This window comes from Takifugu rubripes, chromosome 4 (genome assembly GCF_901000725.2).
Source record: "Takifugu rubripes chromosome 4, fTakRub1.2, whole genome shotgun sequence".
Lineage (NCBI taxonomy): Eukaryota > Metazoa > Chordata > Actinopteri > Tetraodontiformes > Tetraodontidae > Takifugu > Takifugu rubripes.
In genome coordinates this window covers 5,155,995-5,182,218 of record NC_042288.1, presented here as the reverse complement: position 1 = coordinate 5,182,218, position 26,224 = coordinate 5,155,995, and the positions used below count along the sequence as shown (strand labels likewise).

The window sequence follows — 26,224 nt, the reverse complement described above, 5'->3', positions numbered from 1 at the left end:
GAGGAATGTGGCCAACATGATGACCAAAAGGAGTTTTTCCCGAAAGAAGAACGAGTTTAAACCTCCGAAGGTTGAATCAGAATTGGAAGTTAAAAAAGAAAAGAAAGTCATTAAAAGGACACTAAACAAACGTGGAAGTTTGCTTTTTTTCCCCTCTCCATCATTTCACTTAAACAAGCCGTCACATCTGCCCTCGCTGCGGGTCACAAGCAGCGGCTCCTCCCATCGTAGCCCCCGGGGTGGAGGAACAGGAGCCTGGGCGCGTGTGAGCAACTGCACGTAGCGTTCAGATCGGGCGTTCGTCCCAAAAGCAGCAGCATCGCAAATACAGCGAGGAGCCCGAACCCTAGGAATCATCCGACAGGACCCCCACCAGGTAAGCTAGCCCGGCTAAGGAGGCTAAAGCGGGTTAGATCGAGGTTCGTCACGCGTATAAACCGAGATTTAAAAGGTTCATCACCCCAAAACCGGTTTATTTTAACGCTAAATCGACGAAGGGACAAAGTAAATAGACGAGTCGTAAAGCTTAAAGATCCGACCGAGCTGAAATGAAGTGGACTCAAAGCGGTTTTACAGATCATTTGATCCTATTTTTCAACTTTGTGCGTAACATCAGTCACATGTTCTGTTTCTGAGCGAATGTGTGCGAACATCTTTGTTTCTTACACTTTAAAAAATAAAAATAAAAAAAATATAAGGATCCAATCATCAGAACTTAGTTGGCTCCATCGAGCCGCTTCTCATTGATTTTTAGGGGCTTTCAGAACCGGGACGAAGTGGAGTCCATCGGAACTGTTGTGAGCAGTTTTCCGCGCGGGGAGGGGCGAAGACGTGGCAGTCCTCGTCCACATCCACGTCCTGCTGCTCTCAGCTTCTGTCCCCGGTGGACCTGCAGAACTGCGGCCGGTTCTGGAAGGTTCCACCGCTTTTATCAAGGGAAAGTCTAAGGAACTATTTCAAAGGAACTCATGAAGCTTTAAAGTACAATGAATTATGGAGTTAGAAAAAGGTACCAGCCTTTTGTTGTCAACCTGAACGTTGATAGTAAAATGAAAGTTAATCTGGGTTATTCTGGTTCCTTCCTGCTGCTGGGCGGAAGTCTCAAAGTTATGGATTGTTTTTGTCAAAGGCAGAACCTGCCTGAGCCTGTTGTCTGTTTCAGTAAAAAGCACATTTGCACATGGAATGCACGCCCTGTGTTTGGCACCTAGGTGCACAATAAGTGTTTTAGGAGAAAAATCATCCAATCATTTTTCCACTGAACTGACTTGAATACCATTAAATAAAGGCATTCCTGAATGAAATGGCTTGCTTGAACATTTAAAAAAAATCTGCAGATAAGTATAAACCCAACAACAGGATGGATTCACTCGTTGTGCTGCTGCCTATGTCTCATTTTTGTCCTTGTGAGGTCAGTGTTGCTGCAGCCTTCACCTGCATTCCTGCAGACACCTGGACGTCTGCTGGAGCAGCATATTGACACCATCAGGAGCTGCTGTTTCATCTTGTGCATCATAATGGATGCTCTTCTTTCTTCAGGATGGCTGCGTGGTGTTGGTGTGTGTTGTTGCTCAGTGGTCTGCAGACCCTCTCAGCCCACGTTGACTTCTTCACTTCTATAGGTAACAAGTGTTTCCTCTGGTCTCTCACATGCCTCTGCCACCTGCATGTAGAATTCTCCAGCAGTCTGACTAACGATGCCCTCCGTCATCTGGTTGTCATGACGAACTTGTCTGATTTATTTCATTCAGGCCAGATGACAGACCTCCTCTACACAGAAAAAGACCTCGTCACCTCTCTGAAGGACTATATCAGAGCAGAGGAGAACAAACTGGAGCGTGTTAAACGGTGCGATTGTGTACTTGCATTATATGTGTGCATGTGTGTGGGCGATATGGGAAGAGTTTAAGGTTGCTGATTTTATCACGTCCTTAGAGTCACATCCCATTTGTCCTTTCTGTGATAGGTGGGCTGATAAGTTGGATTCATTGTCAACCTCAGCCACACAAGACCCCGAGGGCTTCCTGGGACACCCCGTCAATGCTTTCAAACTGATGAAGAGGCTGAACACGGAGTGGGGGGACCTGGAGAACCTCGTGCTCAGTGACACCACTGATGGTAGGAATGAAAAAAAACATCCCAGATTCATCTGTGCTGAGAGCCAAGAAAGTGGACTTTCAGAAGCAGGGATCTCTGTAACTGCCTCGTTGGTCTAATGTATGTCATGTATGATGTGGTCTTTTACAGTATAGCACCCTTTCACAGGAAGGATTTAGTGGGAAATGAGCAGATTACTACATTGTTTAGCATTAAGAAACCATCATAGAGAAAATTGTTTTCTCTGAAGTGTAGCTAGTACAAAATAATATTTTACACTGTGTTTATCATCTCTTTCAGGATTTATTTCCAACCTGACCATTCAGAGACAGCATTTCCCAACAGATGAGGACCAGACAGGAGCGGCTAAAGCTCTTCTTCGGTTACAAGACACCTATAGGCTGGATGCCAACACCATCTCTACAGGAGACCTTCCAGGTAATACTAGTACACATGGCATCTGCATGGAAATATATGTTTGAGGACATTAATAATAGTAAAAATGGTTTCTGTGCAATGCTGGGTGTGAAAGTATTGGTCTTTGACCTGTTCCCTGTCTTTTTCTTCCACATTAGGAGTGAAACACAAGAGCCAAATGACGGTTGAGGACTGTTATGAGCTGGCTAAAATAGCCTATTCAGAAGCTGATTATTACCACACTGAGCTGTGGATGGCCCAGGCCCTGAAACAGCTGGACCAGGGTGAAGTGTCCACTTTAGACAAGGTGACCATCCTTGATTACCTCAGCTACGCCATCTATCAGCAGGGGGAGATACCGCGAGCCCTGGAGCTGACCAAGAGGCTTCTAGAACTGGGTAAGCTTTTAGGAGTTCTTGCTTCAGTCATATTACCTGAATGACACCAGTAGAAATGTTTAGTAATCGGTTTTAGATCATTACAGATTTAGATCTCTGTGGCTTTTCTCTTCCTGTGCACTGACTGAAAAACTTGGAAAAATTCAAATAAAAATAAAGTGTGTTAGGAAGAAAATGCATCTTGCCTCAGTGTTACATTGTGCATTTCTTTGACGTTTAAGCTTTTAAAATGTTCATTTTATTCCTCTTGAATATTAGCTGCATACTGGCAGGTGTCATATAATTTACATCAACTTGAGAGAAGAAAAAACAACTTTTACCCGTTGAAAAATTGCCACACGAACACAAAGTTCCGCCACTAGGTGGCAGAATAGTCAAGCGCACAAACCTGGACTGAACATAACCTTCACTGGGTTTTGTATTCTGTGTGTATTATACTAAGTTTACCCATGTTGCGATGTGGATCAAATTTGTTGTGATCATCCTCTGTTGTTCCCATTGCTCCCACATGTTCACAGATCCAGAACATCAGCGTGCCAAGGGCAATCTGAAGTACTTTGAGTTCCAGTTGGAGAAGCAGCGAAAAGATGCAGAGGAGGAAACTACTAAAGAGAAGGAGGAGCGAGAGGAACCAGACATCACTGAGGAGAAGAAGAAGAAGAAGAAAAAGTCTCAAACCAAGAGCACCTTTCAGTTGATTCCAGAGAGAAAGAAGTATGAGATGCTGTGTCGTGGTGAAGGCATCAAAATGGTGAGGAAGGGAAAGAAGGAAGAAAATCATTTGATCCTCGGAAAATTGGTTGTTCCCACTCTGACTCTGCTGTTTCTCGCTAAATTAGACTCCCCGCAGGCAGAGCCGCCTCTTCTGCCGATACTATGACAACAATCACAACCCCAAGTATGTGCTGTCACCTGTCAAGCAGCAAGACGAGTGGGATCGTCCCTATATTGTACGCTACATTGACATCATCTCCGACAAGGAAATCGAAACAGTCAAAAAACTGGCAAAGCCAAGAGTAAGTAATTTCTCAGTTCTTGTCTTAGTTTGCCGACAGGAATCGTGTAGATTTGTAAGTGAGCATAAGCTGGCTCCTCTCACATCTGGAGAGGTGGGAGGTCAAAGCTGTGAGGCTGGTTGATATGATGCAGACACAAGGCAGACACACATATGCATGTGTGTCTGCGTCCTGATAAATCATGTCCCTGGCTTCACAGCTACGCAGGGCCACCATCTCCAACCCTATCACAGGAGTGCTGGAGACAGCTTCATACCGGATCAGCAAAAGGTAAGACACAGCCGGGGGCCACAACCTTTAGGTCATATTATTTCACCCCCCTTGGTGTCTCGTCGACCTTCTCCTCTGTATTCAAACTTGACTGAGGTCAGTTGCTCATGCTTGCAAAGTTTGGTTCTCAAAATGCAGAAGATCAGTTTAGGTTACTGAAAGATTTTGTCTGTAAAATATATTTAGAAGTGGTCCCTCCCCCCAAAGAACCCCTAAAATAATAATAATAACTAATTCAAAAATGTAAAAAAAAATTTTCTTTTCTAAAGATCTGGTGAGCCAGGTGAGCTGCTTTTACTACTAGATGATTTAACATACCTGCAGGGTTGTATGGGGGCCTGAAGGAGGGAGAGTTGTTGATTAGAGAATTGATTTTTAGGGTTTGAAACAGATTTGAGTTTGAGCATTGAGAAACTCTTAGGCCCTCTTGAGAATAACAATAGTGACCACATGTCTCCCTCTTCCTCCTGTTGCTTTCCACTTGTCCACTTCTGTGTGTCCTCCTTGTTTTCCTCTCTTTGTGCCTCCTTGTCACCCTCTGTCTCCCTCTGCTCGGGGGAAACTGCTGTAGTTAAGGCGAGCCACGGTGCATGACCCTCAAACTGGGAAACTTACCACAGCCCAATACAGAGTCTCCAAGAGGTAAGGGGTCACAAGTTATTACAGTGCCCTTCCCGCAGACTCAGCCCCCTCTGCATCTTTCTCTGTACTCCAGCTGAAGTATTTATTCTATGATATGCTCAATAAAAAGCTCCAACCTGGAGAGATACTGTTAAAGGAGGAGTGAATGTGGTTTAGTGTGTATATGGAGCTACATAGTAGTATATTTATGACCAGGGGCAGCAAATCTTTGCCCAGCCCATGCTCCCTCCCAGGAATTAATTAACAATTAAAGTATTAAATCTCATTATAGGTGCTGCAGTTTTACTATTCTGTCCTTATGAGCCTCACAAAAAAGATTATGAAACAGGAGATTTTTAGAAAAATTCTGCATAATTGGGAATCTGTATGAACCAGGACCCTGAGCTGATTGGAGAGTCTGCATCATGGGCCGTTTTGCTCGTTGTCCGCCTTAATTCTGTGCATGACTTGATGAGTGTTGTGACAAGATGAACGTGCTCCACATCCTCTTCCTCATGTTGTATTGCAGCGCTTGGCTTACTGGCTATGAACACCCAGTGATTGAAATCATCAACCAGAGAATTGAAGATCTCACAGGCCTGGAAATGGATACAGCTGAAGAGCTGCAGGTAAATAGAGTTAAAACAAATAATAGTCAGGGAGAACTGACACGTGTTCCTTATGTCTATGACATTTTATCATAATTTTTTCCCTGTAGGTTGCAAATTATGGTGTTGGGGGTCAGTATGAACCTCACTTTGACTTCGGAAGGGTGAGAACTTTAGTGATGCAGAAGTACAGCAGCTGTTTTAATTCAAGAAACTGATGGTGATTCTCTCCTCTCTTTCCCCCTCTGTCTCTCTTTTCTCTCTGCATCTCCCTCTTTCTGTCACTGTCTTTCTATCTCCATCTCTCCCTCTCTGTCTCTCTCTGTCTGTCTCTCTGTCTCTCCACAGAAAGATGAACCAGATGCCTTCAAAGAGCTTGGCACTGGGAACCGTATTGCAACGTGGCTGTTCTATGTGAGAATATTTTCAGGTTTCAAGACCATAGCAAATTAACAAATGGATAAATTCTGCATACAATCCAGCTAAACCTTGTACAGTTAAAGCTCTATTAACTAAAGAATTCCTTCGGGTTTCAGCAAACTTTAATCAGAATTAGAGCATTTGTCCAGGCAATGATTTAAAGGTCTTTTTGAAGGAGGTGAAGGAGGAACTGTAAGTTGTGACAAGAGCCACCCAATCGTAGGTTAAGTGCTTTTATATTAGTTTCAGAAGCACCTTAGCTATAATCATTTAAAATATAATTAATAGCTCTGCTCATCCTGCCCACCCTGTTAGCAGGTTCAATGTTAAACTCGATGTTTGGAATCGGGTATCAAAAGGACATGTGATGAACACTGGGAAGTCCAAAGAACAATGTTTGATGAGTATTGAATCAAAATCATGATGAAATTACTGGCATGAATTAGACACTGCTCTCTAATCACAGACATACAGCTGGATTCCTCAGTGAGACATCCTTGTGTTACACATCAAGCCTGTGTCTGCTGAGTATGGTTCTTTTGAACCAGCAAACTAACGTCTCATTTAAATAAAGATGTGTTAGCGTATGAAGTCTGAAATATGTATTAAAAACTGGAAATCTGACTTCTGTGGTTTTTTTCACTTTCACTTTTGTGCTGAGAAAGTTTAGTTTGCAGTCTCTCTGTCTCTGTTGTAGATGAGTGATGTGGCAGCAGGGGGCGCTACCGTATTCCCAGATGTTGGTGCAGCGGTATGGCCCCAAAAGGTAACAGCTCACAGTCCTGTTCTTATAGGAAAGTGTGTCTGACTTTAACTGTAACAAACATGTGTTGCTCTGTCGTCTTTCAGGGCACTGCAGTGTTCTGGTACAACCTGTTTGCCAATGGGGAAGGAGACTACAGCACTCGACATGCAGCATGTCCGGTGTTGGTGGGCAACAAGTGGGGTGAGTTCCAGTTTATAACCATGTAAACATAACCCAGGCCAGGTCTGGTGTTTTGTTTCTGAGGTTAAAGGAGCACTCCCGTTTTCCTTCTGTCTCCAGTATCAAACAAATGGATCCACGAACGAGGACAAGAGTGGCGGCGACCTTGTGGCCTAACTGAGAATGAGTGATGGGGAAAAAAAACCCCAAACACCCTCTTTGCTTCCTTGTGAACCATCAGTGAACAAAAACACTGTTGCACATCAGAGCTGATACCTATGAACACATTAGAGTATTTGGGTTCATGTCAAACCCAGTTCTGAGACACACTTTTGCCTTTTTCTGACGCTGACTCTTCTTTGTGCACATATGAACTCTGTTGTGATGCTGCCAACCTGCTTTCCTCCACTAGTGAAGTCCTCAAAGCGACAGTTTACGTTTTTTGTTACATTTCTGTCAGTTCAGTAATGCTCTGTTATTTAAATTCACAATTTCCAATATGTGGTCACTTGAGTAACAACACAGTTGTTTTGGATGGAAAATCATGCTTCAGTTATGAAGCTAATTTAAATTGATGTGGCTATAAGTACTTGGTTAACTGTTTGTCAAAACGTGGAATTCCAGTTTGTTCCAGACTCAATTTTAACTTTTTGATCGACTCATTGACCTGAAGGATCAACTCTACCAAATGTGTAAAGGGGACAAGTACACTCCATAATTAAGATTAAGATTAAGATGGACTTTATTCATCCCCGTGGGGAAATTGAATTATAGTAGCAGCGAATGCAGAGTAAAGAGACAGAAAAAAATAAATACAGATAGATTAGAATGCACACCTTTTAAAATACAACAGTAAAACAGTGATCTTATGATGCAAATGAGGAAGAAAATCATTATTTATGTCACAAGCCAAGTTTTTTTATTCTGAAATGTAAGTCTGAACTTATTTTTTTTTCTATAATAAATCTATTTTATACATCTCACAAGGCCCTTTCAACACGTGTGTTTAAGGGTAAGGGTGTGTGTGGGTGTGTGTGGGTGTGTGTGGGGGGGGGGGGGGGGGGGGGGGCATCACGTGACTCTTCAGTACTAATGACGCCGTCGCGTCTTGATTTGGGACAACCGGGGACTGACATCTGTCGGGTCAGGAGGACAAGGGCGAGTCAGAAGACACCAGCCAGGAAACAGCGAAGCTGTCGGTGAATAGAGAACTTTGAGTCACAATGATGATGATGATGGAGAACACGGTGCATTATGATAATGGCTACGAGGACGAGTACATGTTGCAGGAGGAGGAATGGGACCGGGACATGTTGCTGGACCCTGCCTGGGAACAACAGCAGAGGAAGGCAAGTCTAAGGAATACTTTGCAAAGTTATCCATCACGCATTCTTTACAGAATAGAATTTGACACATATTCTTCTCATAGTTCAATTTAAGTGATTTTTTAAAAAAATATAAAAAGACATAGTTGATTCAGTTTATGTACAGAAAGTGGAATTTCCGGCATCATCGTCCAGAGATTGTCGAAAGAGGGGTGCACATCCGGTAATCTGTTTCAAAATAAAGCGCTTAATGGCCAACGTCTTTTATTAACCTAGTAAATACAATAAAACTGTTTCATTCACGGTGCTACTGCCATCATCTTTTTGGCTTTTGGTCGATTTGAGAACACACCTTTTTGTACGGTAGTCGTAGTTCGTGGAACCGGAAGTGTTTCTTCTTTGCAGTGCGAAACAAAATTTAACTTGACACAGTCGGTGGTCAGCGACCAGGGTTGGGAGGCTTGCTGGGATGCGGTGGTGGGTACCCGCTAACAATAGCTCTGCCTTCCTGCAGCTCTCCGGACTGCTGCCTCTCCACTGATACGCCTGGAATGTGAGCTGTCAACAGATGCTTCTAACACATGATGACGCTCTCGGTATTAGAATGGACGCTGCATCTAATTTTAACCCCAGACCCAAAGGCATTATTGTAGGGTTAATCCAGTGTCCTTGGTTTGGAATTCTTTTGTTTATAGAAAGTATGAAGAACTACTCTCTTCCATCACACCAGCTCAATATAGCCCCTGCCTTCCATACTTGGTTTTAGGGCTTAGAAACAGTTGGGTTATGCCACTACACTAGCCACAAAAGAACGATACCCACAACCCTGTGTCACCACCAAAGAAATGACAACATTTTGTTTTGTTTGCTCAGTCCAAAAACCCAAGGTCCGTGGTTTGTCCCCACAGCCGTTTCTACTATTTCTGTTTTTAATAATCATAGTTTGGAGTTTATAAGCTGTCCAGAAGCAGCTGCTTAGGACAGTCCAGACTGACAAATGATGATTGCAGTGAGTAACACTGGCATAGGGTTTCTTTCTGGCTCTCTCGGAGCTGATGAGGATACTTTGTCCCTGACCAGGATGTTATATATACCTTATACCCCCGCTTTGCATCCCCACACAGCTTTTGTTTATCCATCAGGGGGAACTTTCAAATAATTTCAAATAATACCCTCAAACTTTTTTCTGTCTCCTGCCACGATGCAATAGTCTATTTCAGTTTTAGCAGGCATGTTAGCCTCCTCACACTGTGGTGGGTTCATTCTGATTGATGACCTCTCTTATACAGGTTTATCAAGAACACTGGTGAAGTCTTTGATGTTGCAGAGGGTGGTAATTCTGTACTGCTGGGCTCCTCTAATCAATAGGCTGTTCCTCTAATCAATAGGCTGCTCCTCTAATCAATAGGCTACTCCTCTAATGAATAGGCTGTTCCTATAATCAATAGATGTCTCATCTAATGAATAGGCTGTTCCTCTAATCAATAGGCTGCTCCAGTAATCAATAATCTGTTCCTCTAAACAATAGGCTGCTTCTCTAATATTGGGAGGGGGGCAGGGGGCCATGTGGTTACACAGAGGGCAGCAGCTCATTGTTACGCACTCTGATTGGGTCTAGTAATATGAAAATATCGAACTGTCAACCAGAAAAGGTCCAGTCCACAAGCAAAGTTGTTAAGCCAGTCTTGTCTGGGGTCAGAGGTCAGACGCCTCAGGATAAGGCCCAGTGTGACCTGCACGTGCACATCTCCTCATTGTTTCATCCATTACTGTTGGCAAAAGGAGCAACACGGGACAGAAGTTGCCACTAAACCTGTGACATTTCCACTCACGTTGATGCCCTGAATAGTTTAGATATTTCTCCTGCAGGTCTGTTATCGTGAGGCTCAGCAGAGCAGTCTAATTTTAACACCTTCTATCAGCTGGAATGTGGTCTGGAGCTTTATCCACACAGTCCTCCGATGCTAACTGTTAAGGAACTTTGTCAAAATAACACAAAGGATCGACAGTTTCTCAAAGTAAATAATGTGGACAGTGTAAGCTAACAAGCTAATTCTGACACAGAGCAGCAAAGGTCAAAGGTCAAAAGTGATCTGTTAAAATCTTGTGTATGTTTTCATATTGTCATTTCATTCTTTGGTAAAGAGGCAGCAAACGTACTGCACATTTAAGCCCTGGATGGTTGACGATGACATAAAAAGGTTGGTCATGTGAAACTCTTTGTGGTCTTAGACCTTTACGGCCTGGTGCAACTCCCACTTGAGGAAGGCTGGAACTCAGATTGAAAATATTGAGGAAGATTTCAGGAATGGACTCAAACTCATGCTACTTCTGGAGGTGATCTCAGGTGAGACTCCAGCTCTTTACTGATACATCAGCAATGGGACAAACTTCTTATGTTTGTCTTTCTTTATCAGGAGAGAGATTACCCAAGCCAGACAGAGGAAAGATGCGTTTCCATAAAATCGCTAATGTCAACAAAGCTTTAGAGTTTATCTCAAGCAAAGGAGTAAAACTGGTTTCTATTGGAGCTGAAGGTATCAGAATCTCTCCTCGTCCACTAGGAATTTTTGTAAATCCCAGCGCGATCATCACATTGAGCACTGGTTCACAGCTTGTTGACCATGATGGATGTTTTCCTTTCAGAGATTGTGGATGGAAATGTGAAAATGACTCTGGGAATGATCTGGACAATCATCCTCCGCTTCGCCATTCAGGACATTTCTGTAGAAGGTGAGAGCCTGAGCTTCAGCATCTACCTGATAGAAATGATTTTGGTTGCGTTACAGTTGTATGTTTTCTTCAGAAACATCGGCCAAGGAGGGCCTACTTCTGTGGTGCCAGAGAAAGACTGCCCCCTACAGGAATGTCAATGTTCAGAACTTCCATGTCAGGTAATGGGACTCATCAGTTAGGTATCTCATTATTTTCTTCATGCCCGTAGCTAACCATAGCTATTCTGGACAAGGGATGATACATATCAGGACACATTCTAACACTGATTTGGGTTGATTTGGTACACCAGACATATTTGCTGAAACTGAACTTCAGCAGCTCTGCCAAGTCGATACGTCTGAACTGACGTGCTGTTCTCTCTACTCATCATCCCGGTAAAGCTGGAAGGATGGCCTGGCCTTCTGCGCCCTGATTCACAGACACAGACCTGACCTTCTCGACTACTCTAAGCTCAACAAGGTGTCATGTGGTGTCACTCCTAACGGGGATGCTGTGTCTCTAAACACTAATGAATGCTTCTTACAAATTAACACCTGTGAACAAACATGAACATATGGGATGTCTCAAAAGAAGCAGTTTGAGTTCTTGAGCTCTTTCATTAGAGGAGTCAGGAGGAGCCTGTTTGCCCGATTAGAGAGTCAAAAGACACACAGCAGCATGTCAAAGTTCCTCATGGTGCCATTAAGTGTCCAGCTCGTGACAAGTCAGCAGGTGATCCCTGTAAGAGTATATACCCCTCAGTGTAAGTGAACAAACAGATGAGGGCCTCAGTGAGCTTTTGTTGCATTTCTGGTGTGACACAATGAAAGAAATAATGTGCATGTTTATGCTTCAGTGGTCACAGGAACACGAGCCAGCTTCTTCATTCACTGGTTGTCCAGAGTGTTTCCCAGTCAGCGGCTGTCTGCTCCTGGCAACCAGGAAAACATATCAGAAATGACTGTTGCAAAAATGACTGTCCTTATGTGTCAGAGAGACAGAGAAAACAACAAAATGTAATGAAACAAACTCCCATCACCTGGTCTCATAAATATTCACACATCCACTCACAGTTTCCAGATCTGCTCTTCCTGCCTGGAGACAGTTTTCAGTAGCAGGCAACTGTTAAGTCTGGCTCCAGGTGAATGTATTTGCTAAGCCTGCAGTTTTATAGCCAGCTGAGATGGCACACACACACACACACACACACACACACACGCACACACACTCACACACACACACACACACACACACACACACAGGCCTTGGGGCATCCTTCTATCCCTCTACCCTTCCATCAGTTCATTCAGTCATCATTTTAACTCCCCACCCTTCCACTCATCTCTCTGTCCCAGTATCAGTCTGGTAGCAGCTGGTTCTGTCATGTAATGCCAGCTTCAAGTGGGACAGTGAGGGGGACAATAGCTGAAGCATGATAGCATGATCCTTTTATTCCCCCCCCCCCACACACTCATCCACCTCACTGGCTTTTTTTTGTGTGTGTGGGGGGGGGCGCTATAAGCTGTTGTTTTCTTATGGTCTTCTTAACAGGAAGTCATGGCAGTGGGAAGAAGTTATCCTTAGCTTTACCTTAGCCAAGTTATCCTTAGTGGATATAATGAATTAACAAAAAAAAACAGGATTTTTGCCAATTAATGTCTTTTCTAGGTCTGTGCACAACAGTTAGATCTGTAACACATGCACGTGCAGTAGGTGAGCAGGGAGTGAGACGTGTCCACCATAGCACAGAGGTCAGTGTGGTGGCATTTTAAGTCCAGGATTGTTCTGCAGTGAAATTGTGTTTCCTTATATAGGATGATCCTCTGGGCAACCTAAACCTGGCTTTTGACATAGCAGAAAAACACCTGGACATTCCCAAAATGCTGGATGCAGAAGGTAACTCAGGTTACAGTTAAACCTGTTGTGTGCAGATCTGACCTGACATGTTTTTTGGACAGATATCATTAACACCCCAAAGCCCGATGAACGAGCCATCATGACCTACGTGTCCTGCTTTTACCACGCCTTCGCTGGAGCTGAGCAGGTGACTAATTTCACTTCTGAAATTTGAGTCAGAGAATTTGGACCTGGTATTCTAATTCCCTTACAATATACGCATATATGAGTTTAGGCAGAGACGGCTGCTAACAGGATCTGTAAGGTGCTGGGTGTCAACCAGGAAAACGAGAAAATGATGGAGGAGTACGAGAGACTTGCTAGTGAGGTAAATGATGTCCTTCTACACCAAAAACCTAGTAACTATGACAAGATAAGACACAAACTCATAATCTTTGCTGACATGCTGTTATCTCAACACGGAGGTCTCTCAGTGCTCTTGGTCTTCCCTTGTTATGTTACGGTTTGACACTCCAGCTGCTGGAGTGGATCCGCCGCACCACCCCCTGGCTGGAGAACCGAACTCCTGAGAAGACGATGGCAGAGATGCAGAGGAAGCTGGAGGACTTCAGGGATTACAGGCGCCAGCACAAGCCCCCGAAGGTGCAGGAGAAGTGTCAACTGGAAATCAACTTCAACACCCTGCAGACCAAGTTACGCATCAGCAACCGCCCCGCTTTCATGCCCTCCGAGGGCAAGATGGTATCGGTAAGCCAGAGTTTTATTATTCTTGGTCATTTACAACTTGTGTTTACTTTTTTATGTGACACATTTGTTTTTCACATCAGATAACTAGAGGATATTGGAAGATTCAGCTTGTTTACTCATTCATTTGTTTAAATTCAGGACATAGCCAGTGCGTGGCAGGGCCTGGAGCAGGCAGAGAAAGGCTACGAGGAGTGGTTGCTCACAGAGATCCGCAGGCTAGAGAGGCTGGATCACCTAGCTGAAAAGTTTCACCAGAAGGCAACAAATCATGAGAACTGGGCGAGCGGTGAGATATATGACTTCATCTCTGATGTTTTTGAACGTCTCAGAGTTTGCCTTTAGCTGTGGTTTGACTTCCATTTCCTGTCTAATCGCCAGTCCAATTTGTCTCTTTTCATGCATCAATATTCAGGTAAGGAAGTGTTCCTCACCCAGAAAGACTATGAAACAGCCACACTGACAGAAATCAGAGCATTGCTCCGAAAACACGAGGCCTTTGAGAGCGATTTGGCAGCACATCAGGACAGAGTGGAGCAGATTGCTGCCATTGCACAGGAACTTAAGTATGTACTCAATTTAACAGATATCAGCACTCCTGTAGGTAATATATGCATATTGGTTCTGCAAACACACAATGCTACAGAGCCAGAGTGGGTTTGATATTCTAAATGTCCAGTAACAGAAGAGATTAAACACACATTTGGCTGCATTTTACTTGGAAGAAATGTTGGAAGGTAGATTTTGACTGGCGCTACAGGTGATATATGAACCCACCTGTTCTCAGAGAAGTGCTCAGCACTTCAACTCATCCTGAGGCCTGCTGACATTTTCAATCAGCACTCAGTGAAGAACAGCTGCCCATCGTTATCTGTCTGGATCCTTTCTCGTATTTAACTTGTGCTCATTTGGACAAAGACAACATTTCAGCATTTCGGAGAATGGCCATTATGTTTTCTACAAGGTATGTGATGGTATTTTTTCTAAAGTGTACATGTTCTTTCTTTGCTTATATTTTAACATCCCTCCACTGACTCTGGTTCTCTGACAGCCAGGTGCTGCTCCTTTCACTGCTATGCTGGAATGTCCTCTGTTATCCTGTTAAAACAGGTAAATGTGTATCTTCACTGACATCATCATTAATAACTGGAGTAGACCTGTCAGTTTTTAATGATCTCTTAGCACAAATTTCTCTTGTTTAAGGCTGGATCCCACAGGAGTCTAATATGGGTGGTGCTGCTAAAATGGCATTTTCTGCCCCCCATGTTTCATCATGGTTTCCTCCTCCGCCTACTGATCCAGATCATCCTGCCATCTCGTTCCTTCATGATCCAGACCCAACAGGAGTCCTCTCGAATAGCAACTCTAATATCGATAATCCATCTTGGTGGAATCCAGTCCTCAGTTTTGATGTAGTCAGAAATTCTGCAACTCCAGATTCTGCCTCCAAAACTTCTCACTACTCTGTCACAGTTCTACCCCCTCCCCCTCCATACATACTCAGGGAATTTGAGGCCTATGTGGGTAATTTGAAGCATGGTAATTCAGAAATGGAAGCTGAGGAGCAAATGTTTAGTTCTTTTGGTCCATCTCCACAACCTGTCTTCCAAGCTGGAGAGTTGAGTGAGTATGAATCCATTTTGGAGTATGGACATGAAAAGAGGGAAACGGAAGCGGAAGTGTTCATTCCCCATTACTCATTTCCTTCACAAGGCTTTTGGGAGTTGCCAGTAGTTTTTAACTCTGCCAGTCCCATGCACTCATCTTCTCAATGGCTTCAAGCCAACTTAAAATACCCCTTCTCTGGTCCAGTGGCCCCCCGCATGCTGTCTCACTTCCATTCAATGTATGATGGATTCTACTATCCAAAGGATTAACATAAAACATGCAACTGGAAGGCTCTTGGTGACTTACTGAATTCAGATATATGGTGATGTGTTCATGTGTCTTCTGAAACTAATAAAATCCACTCCATATAGATTTCAAGGTCTTGGTCATTCTATATATGGATTTTATCTATATATATATATATATATATATATATATATATATATATATATATATATATATATATATATATATATATATATATATATATAATTATACATACATACATACATACATACATACATACATACATAAACAAACAAACTGGAGAACCTTTGTACCTTAAGACATAAAAGTGATTATTATGACCTGGGCTAAGTTATGGATAATATGGTTTTGGTTTGAAACAAGTTTCTGAAAGATCTCTAAAATACTTCTTTTGAAAGGTGGTCTAATAAATTTAAGTTACTTTGTAAGCTGTGGAAAAACTGGATAAATGTATTATTTGTATCAATATTGAGTCGTATAATGGTCTGTAGTTGTATAACGTTGGTGCAGTTTGATATAGTAATAATCCCCCCCCCCCCTCCAGTGAGCTGGATTATCATGACGTGGCTGCTGTGAACCAACGTTGTCAGAGCATCTGTGACTTGTGGGACAAGCTGGGAACCCTAACCCAGAAAAGAAGAGAGGCACTTGAGGTGAGGCAACAACTGCAGCTGTGAGTTTCACACCAGGAGTGTTTCCATTATTGTATCCTTCCCTCTCATCATGATTGTCTTGTCTTTACAGTTCTTGCATGTAGTCTGTAACTCATTCCACAGGAGTGCTGTTGTATGATGAGCTTCAGTTAACCCTCCCAGGATTTTTAAAGAGGGACTTCTGAGGGTTTCGTGTTCCTTCTTTTAAGAGAGTTTGTTTTCCAGGCGTAGATGTAAACGTGATATTTCTCATTGTAGTTCAGGGTTATATTTGTTCCATAAACTTTTACAAAGCATCATGTCAGTCTTCTAGTTTGAATTGCTTTCCTTAATGCAGCATCTCCAGTGTCATTAGCTTCCACAAATTCCTATTGAACCAGGGTTTTTTAGATTTCATCTGAACATTGACATTAAATCTGCCCATCACAGAATAAATTTTGTTAATGAAAGTGTTCCACCCTTTGTTCAGATCATAGGAAACACAACTGAAGTTGCATCCAAGGGCAGTTGAATAAATGGGCAGTGTAAGCATATTTAGACACCTGTCATTGAGATGTGAGCAATGCAGGCCAAGAAGAAAAAATATTTGGATCCCCTCTATATTACCTGACCCTGATAGGATAGTGAATTGGGATGGTGAAGGAGGGGATAAGGTGAAAGAGGTGTCGAAGTCCTGCCAGTAACGTCACTGGCTGGAAGCCCACTTAGCCACTTCCTCTGATCCATGTTGCTCATTTCAGACGAGCACATGTTTGAGGCCCTGGGAAAAGGGCCAAGCAGCAGGTCTGAATGACAGGGACAGGTCTGTTTTCTGTCCATCATCCCCTCCACACCATCCCATACTGAGGGTGGGGTTAGTGAAGCCATATCTGTGTAATGCACCCTGAGATTAGGCCTCAGAACAGGTGAGGGCATGTTTGTTTTAGGAACTATAGTGAGAGATGTGACGATGGCAAATTATTAGGCTGATTAGGGATTCTGGGCTGGGTTGGGGCTTAAAATGACATAATTGATATTTGATACATGTAATCCTCCCAGAGGACAGAAAAACTGCTGGAGACCATTGATCAGTTGTTTCTTGAGTTTGCCAAGAGGTCTGCCCCTTTCAACAACTGGATGGAGGGAGCTATGGAGGACCTGCAGGACATGTTCATAGTGCATACTGTTGAGGAGGTCCAGGTGGGTATCCATTTCACTCAAGTGTAGCTGGATGGTTACAGCAAAAAGCAACATCAACAACCTTTATCATTCCAGAGTCTAATTGCAGCTCATGAGCAGTTCAAAGCTACTCTACCTGAAGCAGATTCAGAAAGACAGGCCATATTGGGAATCCACAACGAGGTGTTGAAGATTTCCCAGAGCTATGGCATCAAGGCCAAGATTGTCAACCCCTACAGCATCATCACAATCGAGGAACTTCTCAACAAGTGGGAAAAGGTAGCTTTAACCCTCACATGCAGACAGCGACAAAACACGCAGCTGACGATGGATGCATCAACCATAAGATGGGAATGGTTATGGGTTGCGTACATCCCCTAGGTGAAGAAGCTAGTTCCTCAAAGAGATGGTGCCCTCCAGGAGGAGATGGCCCGCCAGCATGCTCATGAAAGGCTGAGACGTCAGTTTGCTGCTCAGGCTAATCTCATTGGACCCTGGATACAAACGAGAATGGAGGTCAGACCTGCTGGCATAACACAGAGACGCAGTTAAAATTTAATCTCAAAGCAAATGATGTCGAGGACTGAAGGCAGCTTCACGGTTACAGTGGTGATCTTTTTGCATGTGCTGTCCTCGTAGGAAATTGGCCGATGCTCCTTTGAGATCGGAGGCACTCTGGAGGACCAGATGACCCAGCTGAAACAGTTTGAGCACGTCATCGTAGCTTACAAGCTCAACATCGACAAGTTGGAGGGAGACCATCAGCTCATTCAGGAGTCACTGGTGTTTGATAACAAACACACCAACTACACCATGGAGGTCCAGTATTCTATTATACAGCTGAACATTTGATATCATGTCAAGCTTCAATGTGCTCAGACTTCTACTGCGTCTCCTCATAAACAGCACATCCGTGTGGGATGGGAGCTGCTTCTCACAACCATCGCTCGTACCATCAATGAAATCGAGACCCAGATCCTGACCCGTGATGCCAAAGGCATCAGTCAGCAGCAGATGAATGAATTCCGGTCGTCCTTCAACCACTTTGACAGGGTACAGCCCATTTTCAGTTACCTTTTTGAAACATCTGAGCTAATGAAGCGGTAGCAGAGGGAAATATAATGATAACCGTCAGTTCAGAAACTGTCCTGTAAATGTCAACATTATGAAGTTGTTTAGTTGTTTAGTAAAAGTCTCATTAAATTCAACCCTGCTGACGAATTTAGATGCAGCCACTGTTAAACTAGCTCTATTCTACACTTTCATATTCTCTTCTTTGGTTTCGTACTACAGAAGAAGACTGGAGCTATGGACACTGATGACTTCCGAGCCTGCCTCATCTCTATGGGTTACGACCTGGTACGATACGATAACTGTTTATTACCCTAATTACGACTTGTACAAACTGTCTTAGTATGGTTTTGCAAACTTTGATATGATGGTATTTGTGACATAAGTTTCCTGCACCTTATCTTCAGGGGGAGGTGGAGTTTGCTCGGATAATGATGCTGGTGGATCCAAACGCTACAGGAATCGTCTCTTTCCAGTCTTTCATTGACTTTATGACCAGAGAGACTGCAGATACCGACACTGCCGAGCAGGTCGTGGCATCTTTCCGCATCTTGGCAGCTGACAAGGTATGTGAGGGGGTGTGTGTTATTGTGGCTTAGCGGCATATGAACAGATATTATTAGCAGAGGCTAATCTACTTTGTTCCAGTCGTTATTGGGCTGTGGCATGTTGATTTATGAAGTATAACTTTGCTCATATGCTTAAAATGGCAATGGGAGCTTGTCCATTTTCTTTCTGCAGCCCTACATACTCGTGGAGGAGCTGAGGAGAGAACTCCCCCCAGAACAAGCAGAGTACTGCATTCTGAGGATGCCAGCCTACAGTGGCCCTGGAACACCACCGGGGGCGCTAGACTACACTGCTTTCTCCACTGCCCTCTACGGGGAGAGTGACCTTTAACTGGCGACAAAGCCAAAGATGGATTAAATATGTCAGATGAAATGCAATAGTTTGTTGATTAGTTCTATGGAACTTTTGGATGAAAGTCAGGCTGCAATATAAATTTTAAAAAAAACCTTTCTTGGACATGAAAGCCCTAATATTGGTCATGTACTAATTTTCAAGGAACTGTTTATGTGCCCAAATATGAGCAGTAAACTGCATGACTGAAGGTGTAATGGTCACTTCTAAAAACATGACTACCATATAAAAGCAGAAATTGTCATTGAAATTTCCCATCAGTATCTGTATCTGCTCAAATGAAGTATTGAAATGTTATTTAGGAGTCAACCAAAATGTGCTCAATTTATATTTAATGCCAAAGATAGTTAAGACTATTGTGCTGTTCAGACCTTTAAGAACAAAAGTAAAATGTCTTGTGCTTTTAGTTTAAAAACTCAATGATGTGTTGAGCATCCAAGTTAAGATATAAACAGATTTTTCTGACCAGCTGAACAGTTTACTGGAGCGTATTCACTTTCAGGCTCAGCTGAAAGACACTGATAAATATTTCACTGATATTTTTTCCTAATCTGAAAGCTTTCATTTTTTTTCTCTTGAGGCCTGTGAAAATCATGGCTCAGTTCACAAATTCATTGCGTTAAACTTTGTACTCGAGGCAAATAGTTTCATTGAATAAAATATTTGACAAATTCCAACATATTTGTCTTTGCATGTATTCTCAACAGTACTTCAATTTGAGAGAAGTGTAAAAGGTTTAACATTATTTAACCTCCTTAGACCTTATGTCCTATGGGAACATATATGGGCATAAATGTTTTAGGTTTCAGGGTGTTAAATTGGGTTAAATAAAAAAAATGACGTTTTAAAAAATATCAAAAATCTGAAATCTGGTGTGACTTTTAGAATATTACTGTAAACAGTTTCTCTGAATGAAGGAAAAGGTTAGCACTTTTGAGGAACTTTGATGCATCAAATGAACTCTACTATAAGTTTATTATATTGTCCTTTAGTTGTTTGTACTGTAGGTCTTTTTTTTTTAGAAAATACTTTTTAAATCATGCTGTGTGCTACCATCAGGAAAGACATGACATCAGTTTATCTGTTTGTGTCAAATTAGGCAATAGCTGCACCAAAAGGTTTAGGATTCAAATAATTCAATATTCTTTAATTATTTCTTTAAAATAATTTAAAAAGCATACTTGGACTAATAACTAGTTTGAATAATCTGCAGATTGTGGTATTTGTAAAAGCAAGGCAAGCCACCAAATATAGATTATTTCAATATTGTGTTCTGGGAGAGCCTTTGAGATTGAGGAAAGAGAAATTTAATTTAGACAGAGGTTTGAGTGGGACATGCCAACAACTACAATTTTGACTAAATTATGGAAGTTAGGCTAATACAATTTCAACGCAATGTGTGTGAATGGATTTCTTATTAATATAAAACCTCTTCATTTAGCCCACAAATGATGAAAAACCCATGCTGACTGTTGACCACTCATCTTTTATAGGATCTCACTAACCACAGACCCCGCCCATACTTCCGCCATGTGGCCACTCCTCCTTAACTTTGGGTTTTTGCGCGCTGCCTCCAAAAGGAGTTCATCTTTTCTATTCTGCGCTGTTTGCTTCAAATAATGTCTCACTCTGGAGAAGCGGACGAGGAATTTCAATTTCTGCGGACAGTAAGTCAGACATTTTCAAAAGTGTTTTGCTTTAACAGTGAATCCTAATAGTGCAAAGTAGCGAAAGTAAATTCACTAAGCTAACTAGCAAACCCAATTAACTGAGTTTATTTCCTTTTTTAAACAGCTTGATTCACTATAAAATTACATAAAGTTAGTTTGTAAACACGATTTTTTTTAACCTTTATCAACTCACTGTGGTATATAAAGATAATATTAGGTTTATATAAGTTTAATTCATTTTCATGTTATCTACTTCAGTCACTCATTTTACCAAAATCAAAAAAGAGCTAGTTCATTATCATACGTTTATGAACAAATAACTTTACATAAACGTAGGCCAACACTATATTGCATTCCTTACTCATTCCTTACTTATTCCTTAAGTTTTCATTCCACGCTTTTGTGTATATCTATATATATATCTATATATAGATATACATATATATATACACACACACACACACACACACACACATATATATATTTATAAATTATAAATTATATATATACAAAATCTAATTTATATAATTTATCACATTGGATTCATACAAATTATTTCAAATTGGTTGGCAGCTACGGATTCCAATTTAAATAGCATCAGTAATCTGTGATTCACAGCTGACTGATGCTGTAGCATCATTAAAATGAAGTCATTTTGTACTGTCAGTTTTAAATTTTCCATCATTACTTTAAGACACTTGTGTCACACTGTCTTAAAGCCTGTTATCCGTGTCAACTGATAAGTTCAGGACACTGAGAGCGTGTGTGTTGATGGAAGACACGTACACACACACACACACACACACGCACACTCGCTACTCATGTAGAGAGTAAGTGAGCATAGAGCAAACAAAAGGACAAAATAATTTTGTGAGTCAGTCTGAAATCCCGAAGATACATCATTAATACATGAAATGCTTCCTATTGGAAATTGTTCAGCTTAAGTGAAAAGTTCTAATTCTTGATGAATCCTGTCATGGCAAATAACAATAAAAATGTTATGAAATGGATCCTGTCAAAAACTGCTTTTGAGATACAGTATTTGCTATTTTGATGTAAACAATTCCAATTACATTGGGTTAAAGGCCTCCTTTTTATGTTTTTTGAGCAGTAGAAGAATTTTCTACTGGATAAAAGAAAATAATGGGTTGCACAGTTCACAACCAGTGGAGGAACTAACACAAGTATGTTTTAGATTGTGTTTCGTGACTTTAGACCAAATATATACAAGAGGAGCTTGAGGCTGACCCATTCTGCAGTTAATGCCACCAAGTGTCCTAAAGTTGGGGCGTCTGCACGTTGGACTGATTACAGAATGCCGCTGATATGATGAGTGGGATGTTGGGTGAATCTTGGGTCAGACATGCCATATCTTCCTTAAATGGTGGTGGGAAGCTGGGGTACAATAGGTGTTGCTGTCCCTGCTGTCATCTGTTGGGCCTTAAATAGATGCAGGATACAGCTTTTATTTAGGACACAGAATTAAGATAACGTTTAGGTCTAAAAAATATTTGTTGAGTAGTAATTTTGGAGTTTGCACTTCTCTCACAGGGGGACGAAGTGGTTCTGCAGAGTACCTTCACTTCACAGGGAGAACATGTAAAGATTTGCCTCGCTGCAGAGGGATTTGGTACCAGGCTCTGCAGACTGGAACCCGTTTCAAACTGCAAGGTAAAAAGCTTGTAGGACATATATTCAAATATACAAAAAGGATCATGTCTCAGGGGGTCAGGTCAAAAACTGAACCTGTAAATTAAAGAATTTGGTAAAGGGTTAAAACTGGAAATCTGATAGATTGCAGACTTGGCTGATCTTATCTTCTTAGACAGATTTCAGTTTCCCTGACCAAAATCCCAATTAAATCTGACAGACAGAAGATATATAACAGGCTGTTACCTGCTATTAAATACCATTAAAATCTATATTTTTGGATATTAATGTTATAACATTTTATAAACTTTATGCACAGCTGTTGTAGTTTGATCATAGACTGTACAATGGGACCAATGGGACTATATATGGATAAAGTGATTTTCAGCGTGGAAGTGACTTTATGTGCTTAAAGTTTGGCTGTTGGTGATCCAACCCATTCTTGTGCATTTGAAGAAATGTTCATTAGTGAAGATTAAAGTTTGACACGAAAATTTTGTACAGCATACTTTATTTGTGTTGCTAACCCATGTGTTTTTATTACTATGCAGTGCTGTGAGCAACTGTGGCTGATTAAATGTGCTATAAAACTGGATTTGATTGGATACAGCAGTTCAGTTTTTTGTCTCGTTCATTTTTGCGTGCAGTTGTATTTCTACTCCATTGTTCATTTGCACTGTTTGTTTCCACGGCTGGTAATTGTCAAATGGATGTGAAGCTACATAAATAACCAAGGTAGTTTTTTCTATGTCAACTGGACTGGGTTTCTTCTCTTGAAGACGTTTCGCCTTCTATCCAGAAGGCTTCTTCAGTTCAGTACATAAATAACACATTTATTGTTTCTTTCTCACAGAATGTTCCACCTGACATGTCTGTGTGTGGCTTCATCCTGGCTAACTGCCTCTCTGTTAGAGCTCTACATGAGATGCTGTCACATACTGAGCATTTGGCTGCAGAGGTGAGACTGTATTCTCACACAACAGAAAACTGCACGCGATTCACCCTGCTTAGTTCTTTTCTTGTTCTATGTATTACTGATATAGAAGTATTTTAAATTATTTGTATGAGAGAGATTAGCAGATCCAAAGCTAAATAGGGGCAAAGCAGCAGTTTGCAAAGCAAATGGAAAACAATACTTAAGTGAGAAATACAGGGTTCACAAGGAGGATGAAGATAATTGGACTTCATTTGACATGGAGCTGTCACAGGCTGGAAACACTGGAGAGGCGAAGTGGAAATTTGGACAAAATACAAGAGAGAAGCATAACTACTAGATAAAAGAAGAATCCCAGATGGGAAGTGAGACCAGGAAAATAACACGTACAATTCATGACAAACCAAGAAGACTAATACTGTTCCAACGCATGCATTCACTGGTATTGATTACATTTTACCATATGAATTTAAGAATGCATCAAATCTAACATGATTATGTTTCCTGCTGACACAGTTATCAGCTGGAGGAAGCCATCGTACGCTTCTGTATGGCCAGGCAGTGTTGTTCCTGCACTCAGACAGCAGCATGGTCAGTCAATCTGACACAACGCTGAGACAATTTAAGGTTTTCTTTGGTTGGTTTACTGAATGTCTGTGGATCTGCAGTATCTCAGCTGTTTGTCATCTTCTCGGTCCTCAACTGACAAGCTGGCGTTTGATGTTGGTCTGCGAGAAGAAAAAGGAGGTATGAAGATGAATAGAGCTCTTGCTTTTGTGATGGTGACAATATAAATGACGATATAAATCTGCAAATAGAAATACTTGTTAATGATATGATCTAAGTTTTGCTCAAGAAGCCTTAAAACCTGTAACATCCCTAAATGTGCTGTCTTTCCTGTATGTTGCTTAGGTGAGACATGCTGGTGGATAGTCCACCCATCATCCAGACAGAGGTCAGAGGGTGAGAAAGTGCGTGTTGGAGATGACCTCATACTGGTTAACATGTCCTCAGAGAGATATCTGGTGAGTCAGAGCAGCCATGTCCATTTTTAGGTTGCTCCATAAAGAAGCTGCTTGAAATATTCAACTGTTTTATGTTTCAGACTAAGTTCTCTGTTCCCCCCGATTACAGTGAAACCTTGTTTATTTTGACAGCCATCGCTGTCATAGAAAACTCAATATTTGTTAATCATGATTTGTTAATCAATCGATGAGATCTTTGGTGATGTTACCACTCTGTTTGTCTCAGCATCTATCTGCTGGTTCAGGATTTGACAGCAGAAGTGTGATTGACAGCCTGAGCGTTAATGCATCCTTCCAGCAGACCCTCTGGAGCGTCGCTCCCATCTACTGTGGAGGTGGAGTTGCTCAAGGCAGGTTTAACAGCTGCTTGTTGGAGCTAAGTTATGTGGTAGTGTAACAGGTTTGAGTCATTATCGTGTGGAGATGTTGTAAAACAGATGGGATTCTTGTAGTTCTGTAAAGGAAAAAAAAACATTCTTTTTCATGGAAATTACATCTCTGTGTGTTACTGTTCTAGGATACCTGAAAGGTGGAGACACATTTTGGCTCCACCACAGCCACAGTGATGCATGTTTGACCATTCCATCTACAGAGCAGGGAGAAGAGCCACAGAAGTGAGCTTATTAAATCTGTGTTCCCTCACTTCTAAAGGATGCTCTCCTCATGTTGTTGTTTGTTTTTAGGGTAATGCATTATGAAACCGAATCAGTCTCCTGCCATGCCCGCTCCCTTTGGAGGTTAGAGACTCTACACGTTGTGTAAGTGTTGTACAACTGCAATCAACTGATCTTTCCCTTTATCAGTAAGGTGTTAGTGAGCAAAACCCTGTTAAAAGTGTTAAAAACCTCTTAATACTCCTGACATTAATCAGTTGGAGTGGTAGTCACACATACTGGGGACAGCCTTTCCGACTGTGCCATGTGACTACTGGGAGGTACATGGGCCTCACAGAGGAGAAAGGTCTACATTTGGTTGACCGGGACAAGGCTGACGTCAAGACAACCTCCTTCTGCTTCCGATCCTCAAAGGTAAGAAATAAATGGAGCTTTCACAAAGATGATGTGTGTTTGGAAACTAAAAGGTCATTCAATTTTTTCAATAGTTCATCAGTTCAGGATCAGTTATTTACTCCAGAATAATATCTAACTCCAAATGTATTCACAGGAGAAACTTGATTCTTGTGTAAAGACTAATATTGATGGAATGGGGAGCCCAGCGATCAAGTACGGCGACTCCGTCTGTTATGTTCAGCATGTGGACTCGGGACTCTGGCTCACTTATCAATCTGTTGATGCTAAGTCCTCACGCATTGGCACAACTCAAAAGAAGGTATTCCTTTAAGATGATCAAAGTGATTGTCCAATAAGCATTGATCCTTATGCAAATCACCACAAATGTTTGTCAGCGGGCCATTTTGCACAGTGAAGGTCACATGGATGATGGGCTGACGCTGTCTCGCTGTCAGAGGGAAGAATCTCACACTGCCAGACTGATCCGAAGTGCTTCTCTTCTCTTTACTCACTTTGTCAGGTACATTTTATCTGAGGGGTAACTTGTAAATATGATTTAGCTTCCTGTCTATGAAAGCAAAACTATGTTTTCAGTTACAGCAATGACAAGTGCTTTTTAACCCTGCCGGTGACTTATGTCTTTATTCCTTTCTTAGGAAACTGGATAATTGTACTCATGGAAATCACACATCTGTCGGTTTAACAAGGGAGCTATTAGGACATAGTCTTCAGGACCTGATCAATTATTTCCAGCCTACAGTGGAGACATTAGATCATGAAGCTACACAGCACACCATGGTGGTACTAAAGAATCGACAGAACATGTTTCAGGAAGAGGTGACTC

General features: G+C 41.9%; 4 protein-coding genes across 7 annotated transcripts in view; all 4 read left to right on the top strand.

The window, feature by feature from the left end:
- The first annotated feature begins 240 nt into the window (after positions 1 to 240).
- On the top strand, positions 241 to 7,755 carry p4ha1b (prolyl 4-hydroxylase, alpha polypeptide I b). Of its 2 annotated transcripts, none has more exons than XM_011602955.2 (15): positions 241 to 376; positions 1,540 to 1,622; positions 1,752 to 1,848; positions 1,967 to 2,118; positions 2,398 to 2,535; positions 2,673 to 2,912; positions 3,431 to 3,663; positions 3,752 to 3,928; positions 4,770 to 4,840; positions 5,349 to 5,448; positions 5,538 to 5,591; positions 5,776 to 5,841; positions 6,545 to 6,613; positions 6,697 to 6,793; positions 6,893 to 7,755. In XM_011602955.2, the coding sequence occupies exons 2-15, from the start codon at positions 1,541 to 1,543 to the stop codon at positions 6,961 to 6,963; spliced, it is 1,647 nt and encodes a 548-aa protein (XP_011601257.1). In that variant the 5' UTR covers positions 241 to 376; position 1,540; the 3' UTR covers positions 6,964 to 7,755. The 2 variants fall into 2 exon arrangements, with proteins under 2 accessions (XP_011601257.1, XP_003963798.1); XM_003963749.3 differs by lacking the exon at positions 4,770 to 4,840 and adding an exon at positions 4,128 to 4,198 and having other exon boundaries at positions 242 to 376.
- A 240-nt stretch (positions 7,756 to 7,995) lies between these two features.
- Positions 7,996 to 19,070, top strand: actn2b (actinin, alpha 2b). The gene is made up of 21 exons (XM_003963730.3): positions 7,996 to 8,121; positions 10,330 to 10,444; positions 10,515 to 10,634; positions 10,744 to 10,830; positions 10,904 to 10,991; positions 11,214 to 11,292; positions 12,627 to 12,708; positions 12,771 to 12,856; positions 12,944 to 13,036; positions 13,186 to 13,416; positions 13,555 to 13,702; positions 13,829 to 13,979; positions 15,833 to 15,941; positions 16,980 to 17,120; positions 17,196 to 17,378; positions 17,481 to 17,615; positions 17,739 to 17,918; positions 18,006 to 18,152; positions 18,393 to 18,458; positions 18,578 to 18,736; positions 18,912 to 19,070. Exons 1-21 carry the CDS (start codon positions 7,996 to 7,998, stop codon positions 19,068 to 19,070), a joined length of 2,685 nt encoding a protein of 894 aa, XP_003963779.1.
- Positions 14,243 to 15,393, top strand: LOC105416326 (uncharacterized). The gene is made up of 3 exons (XM_011602956.2): positions 14,243 to 14,377; positions 14,465 to 14,523; positions 14,617 to 15,393. Exons 1-3 carry the CDS (start codon positions 14,355 to 14,357, stop codon positions 15,288 to 15,290), a joined length of 756 nt encoding a protein of 251 aa, XP_011601258.1. The 5' UTR covers positions 14,243 to 14,354; the 3' UTR covers positions 15,291 to 15,393.
- Positions 19,071 to 20,622: 1,552 nt separating the features above from the next.
- Positions 20,623 to 26,224, top strand: part of ryr2b (ryanodine receptor 2b (cardiac)) — a 47,750-nt gene continuing 42,148 nt past the window's right edge. For all 3 annotated transcript variants that reach the window (XM_029835473.1, XM_029835472.1, XM_029835471.1), the window contains exons 1-13: positions 20,623 to 20,758; positions 22,313 to 22,432; positions 23,265 to 23,369; positions 23,862 to 23,936; positions 24,014 to 24,092; positions 24,258 to 24,370; positions 24,597 to 24,720; positions 24,888 to 24,984; positions 25,054 to 25,128; positions 25,242 to 25,398; positions 25,535 to 25,699; positions 25,776 to 25,900; positions 26,037 to 26,217. In XM_029835473.1, coding sequence (XP_029691333.1) covers positions 20,711 to 20,758; positions 22,313 to 22,432; positions 23,265 to 23,369; positions 23,862 to 23,936; positions 24,014 to 24,092; positions 24,258 to 24,370; positions 24,597 to 24,720; positions 24,888 to 24,984; positions 25,054 to 25,128; positions 25,242 to 25,398; positions 25,535 to 25,699; positions 25,776 to 25,900; positions 26,037 to 26,217 — 1,464 coding nt within the window. In that variant the 5' untranslated portion in view covers positions 20,623 to 20,710. The remainder of the gene's footprint in view (positions 20,759 to 22,312; positions 22,433 to 23,264; positions 23,370 to 23,861; positions 23,937 to 24,013; positions 24,093 to 24,257; positions 24,371 to 24,596; positions 24,721 to 24,887; positions 24,985 to 25,053; positions 25,129 to 25,241; positions 25,399 to 25,534; positions 25,700 to 25,775; positions 25,901 to 26,036; positions 26,218 to 26,224) is intronic.

What these genes read in the sequence shown, in the direction of transcription:
- LOC105416326 (XM_011602956.2), top strand. Translation starts at nt 14,355, where the DNA reads ATGGCCATTATGTTTTCTACAAG. An exon ending in GCCATTATGTTTTCTACAAG is followed by an intron (nt 14,378 to 14,464) that starts GTATGTGATGGT and finishes GTTCTCTGACAG; the next exon opens with CCAGGTGCTGCTCCTTTCAC. An exon ending in CTGTTATCCTGTTAAAACAG is followed by an intron (nt 14,524 to 14,616) that starts GTAAATGTGTAT and finishes CTCTTGTTTAAG; the next exon opens with GCTGGATCCCACAGGAGTCT.
- actn2b (XM_003963730.3), top strand. Translation starts at nt 7,996, where the DNA reads ATGATGATGATGATGGAGAACACGGTGCATTATGATAATGGCTACGAG. An exon ending in ACTACTCTAAGCTCAACAAG is followed by an intron (nt 11,293 to 12,626) that starts GTGTCATGTGGT and finishes TTCCTTATATAG; the next exon opens with GATGATCCTCTGGGCAACCT. An exon ending in CCTTCAACCACTTTGACAGG is followed by an intron (nt 18,153 to 18,392) that starts GTACAGCCCATT and finishes TTCGTACTACAG; the next exon opens with AAGAAGACTGGAGCTATGGA.
- p4ha1b (XM_011602955.2), top strand. Translation starts at nt 1,541, where the DNA reads ATGGCTGCGTGGTGTTGGTGTGTGTTGTTGCTCAGTGGTCTGCAGACC. An exon ending in GTGGTGAAGGCATCAAAATG is followed by an intron (nt 3,664 to 3,751) that starts GTGAGGAAGGGA and finishes TCGCTAAATTAG; the next exon opens with ACTCCCCGCAGGCAGAGCCG. An exon ending in GTTGGTGGGCAACAAGTGGG is followed by an intron (nt 6,794 to 6,892) that starts GTGAGTTCCAGT and finishes TTCTGTCTCCAG; the next exon opens with TATCAAACAAATGGATCCAC.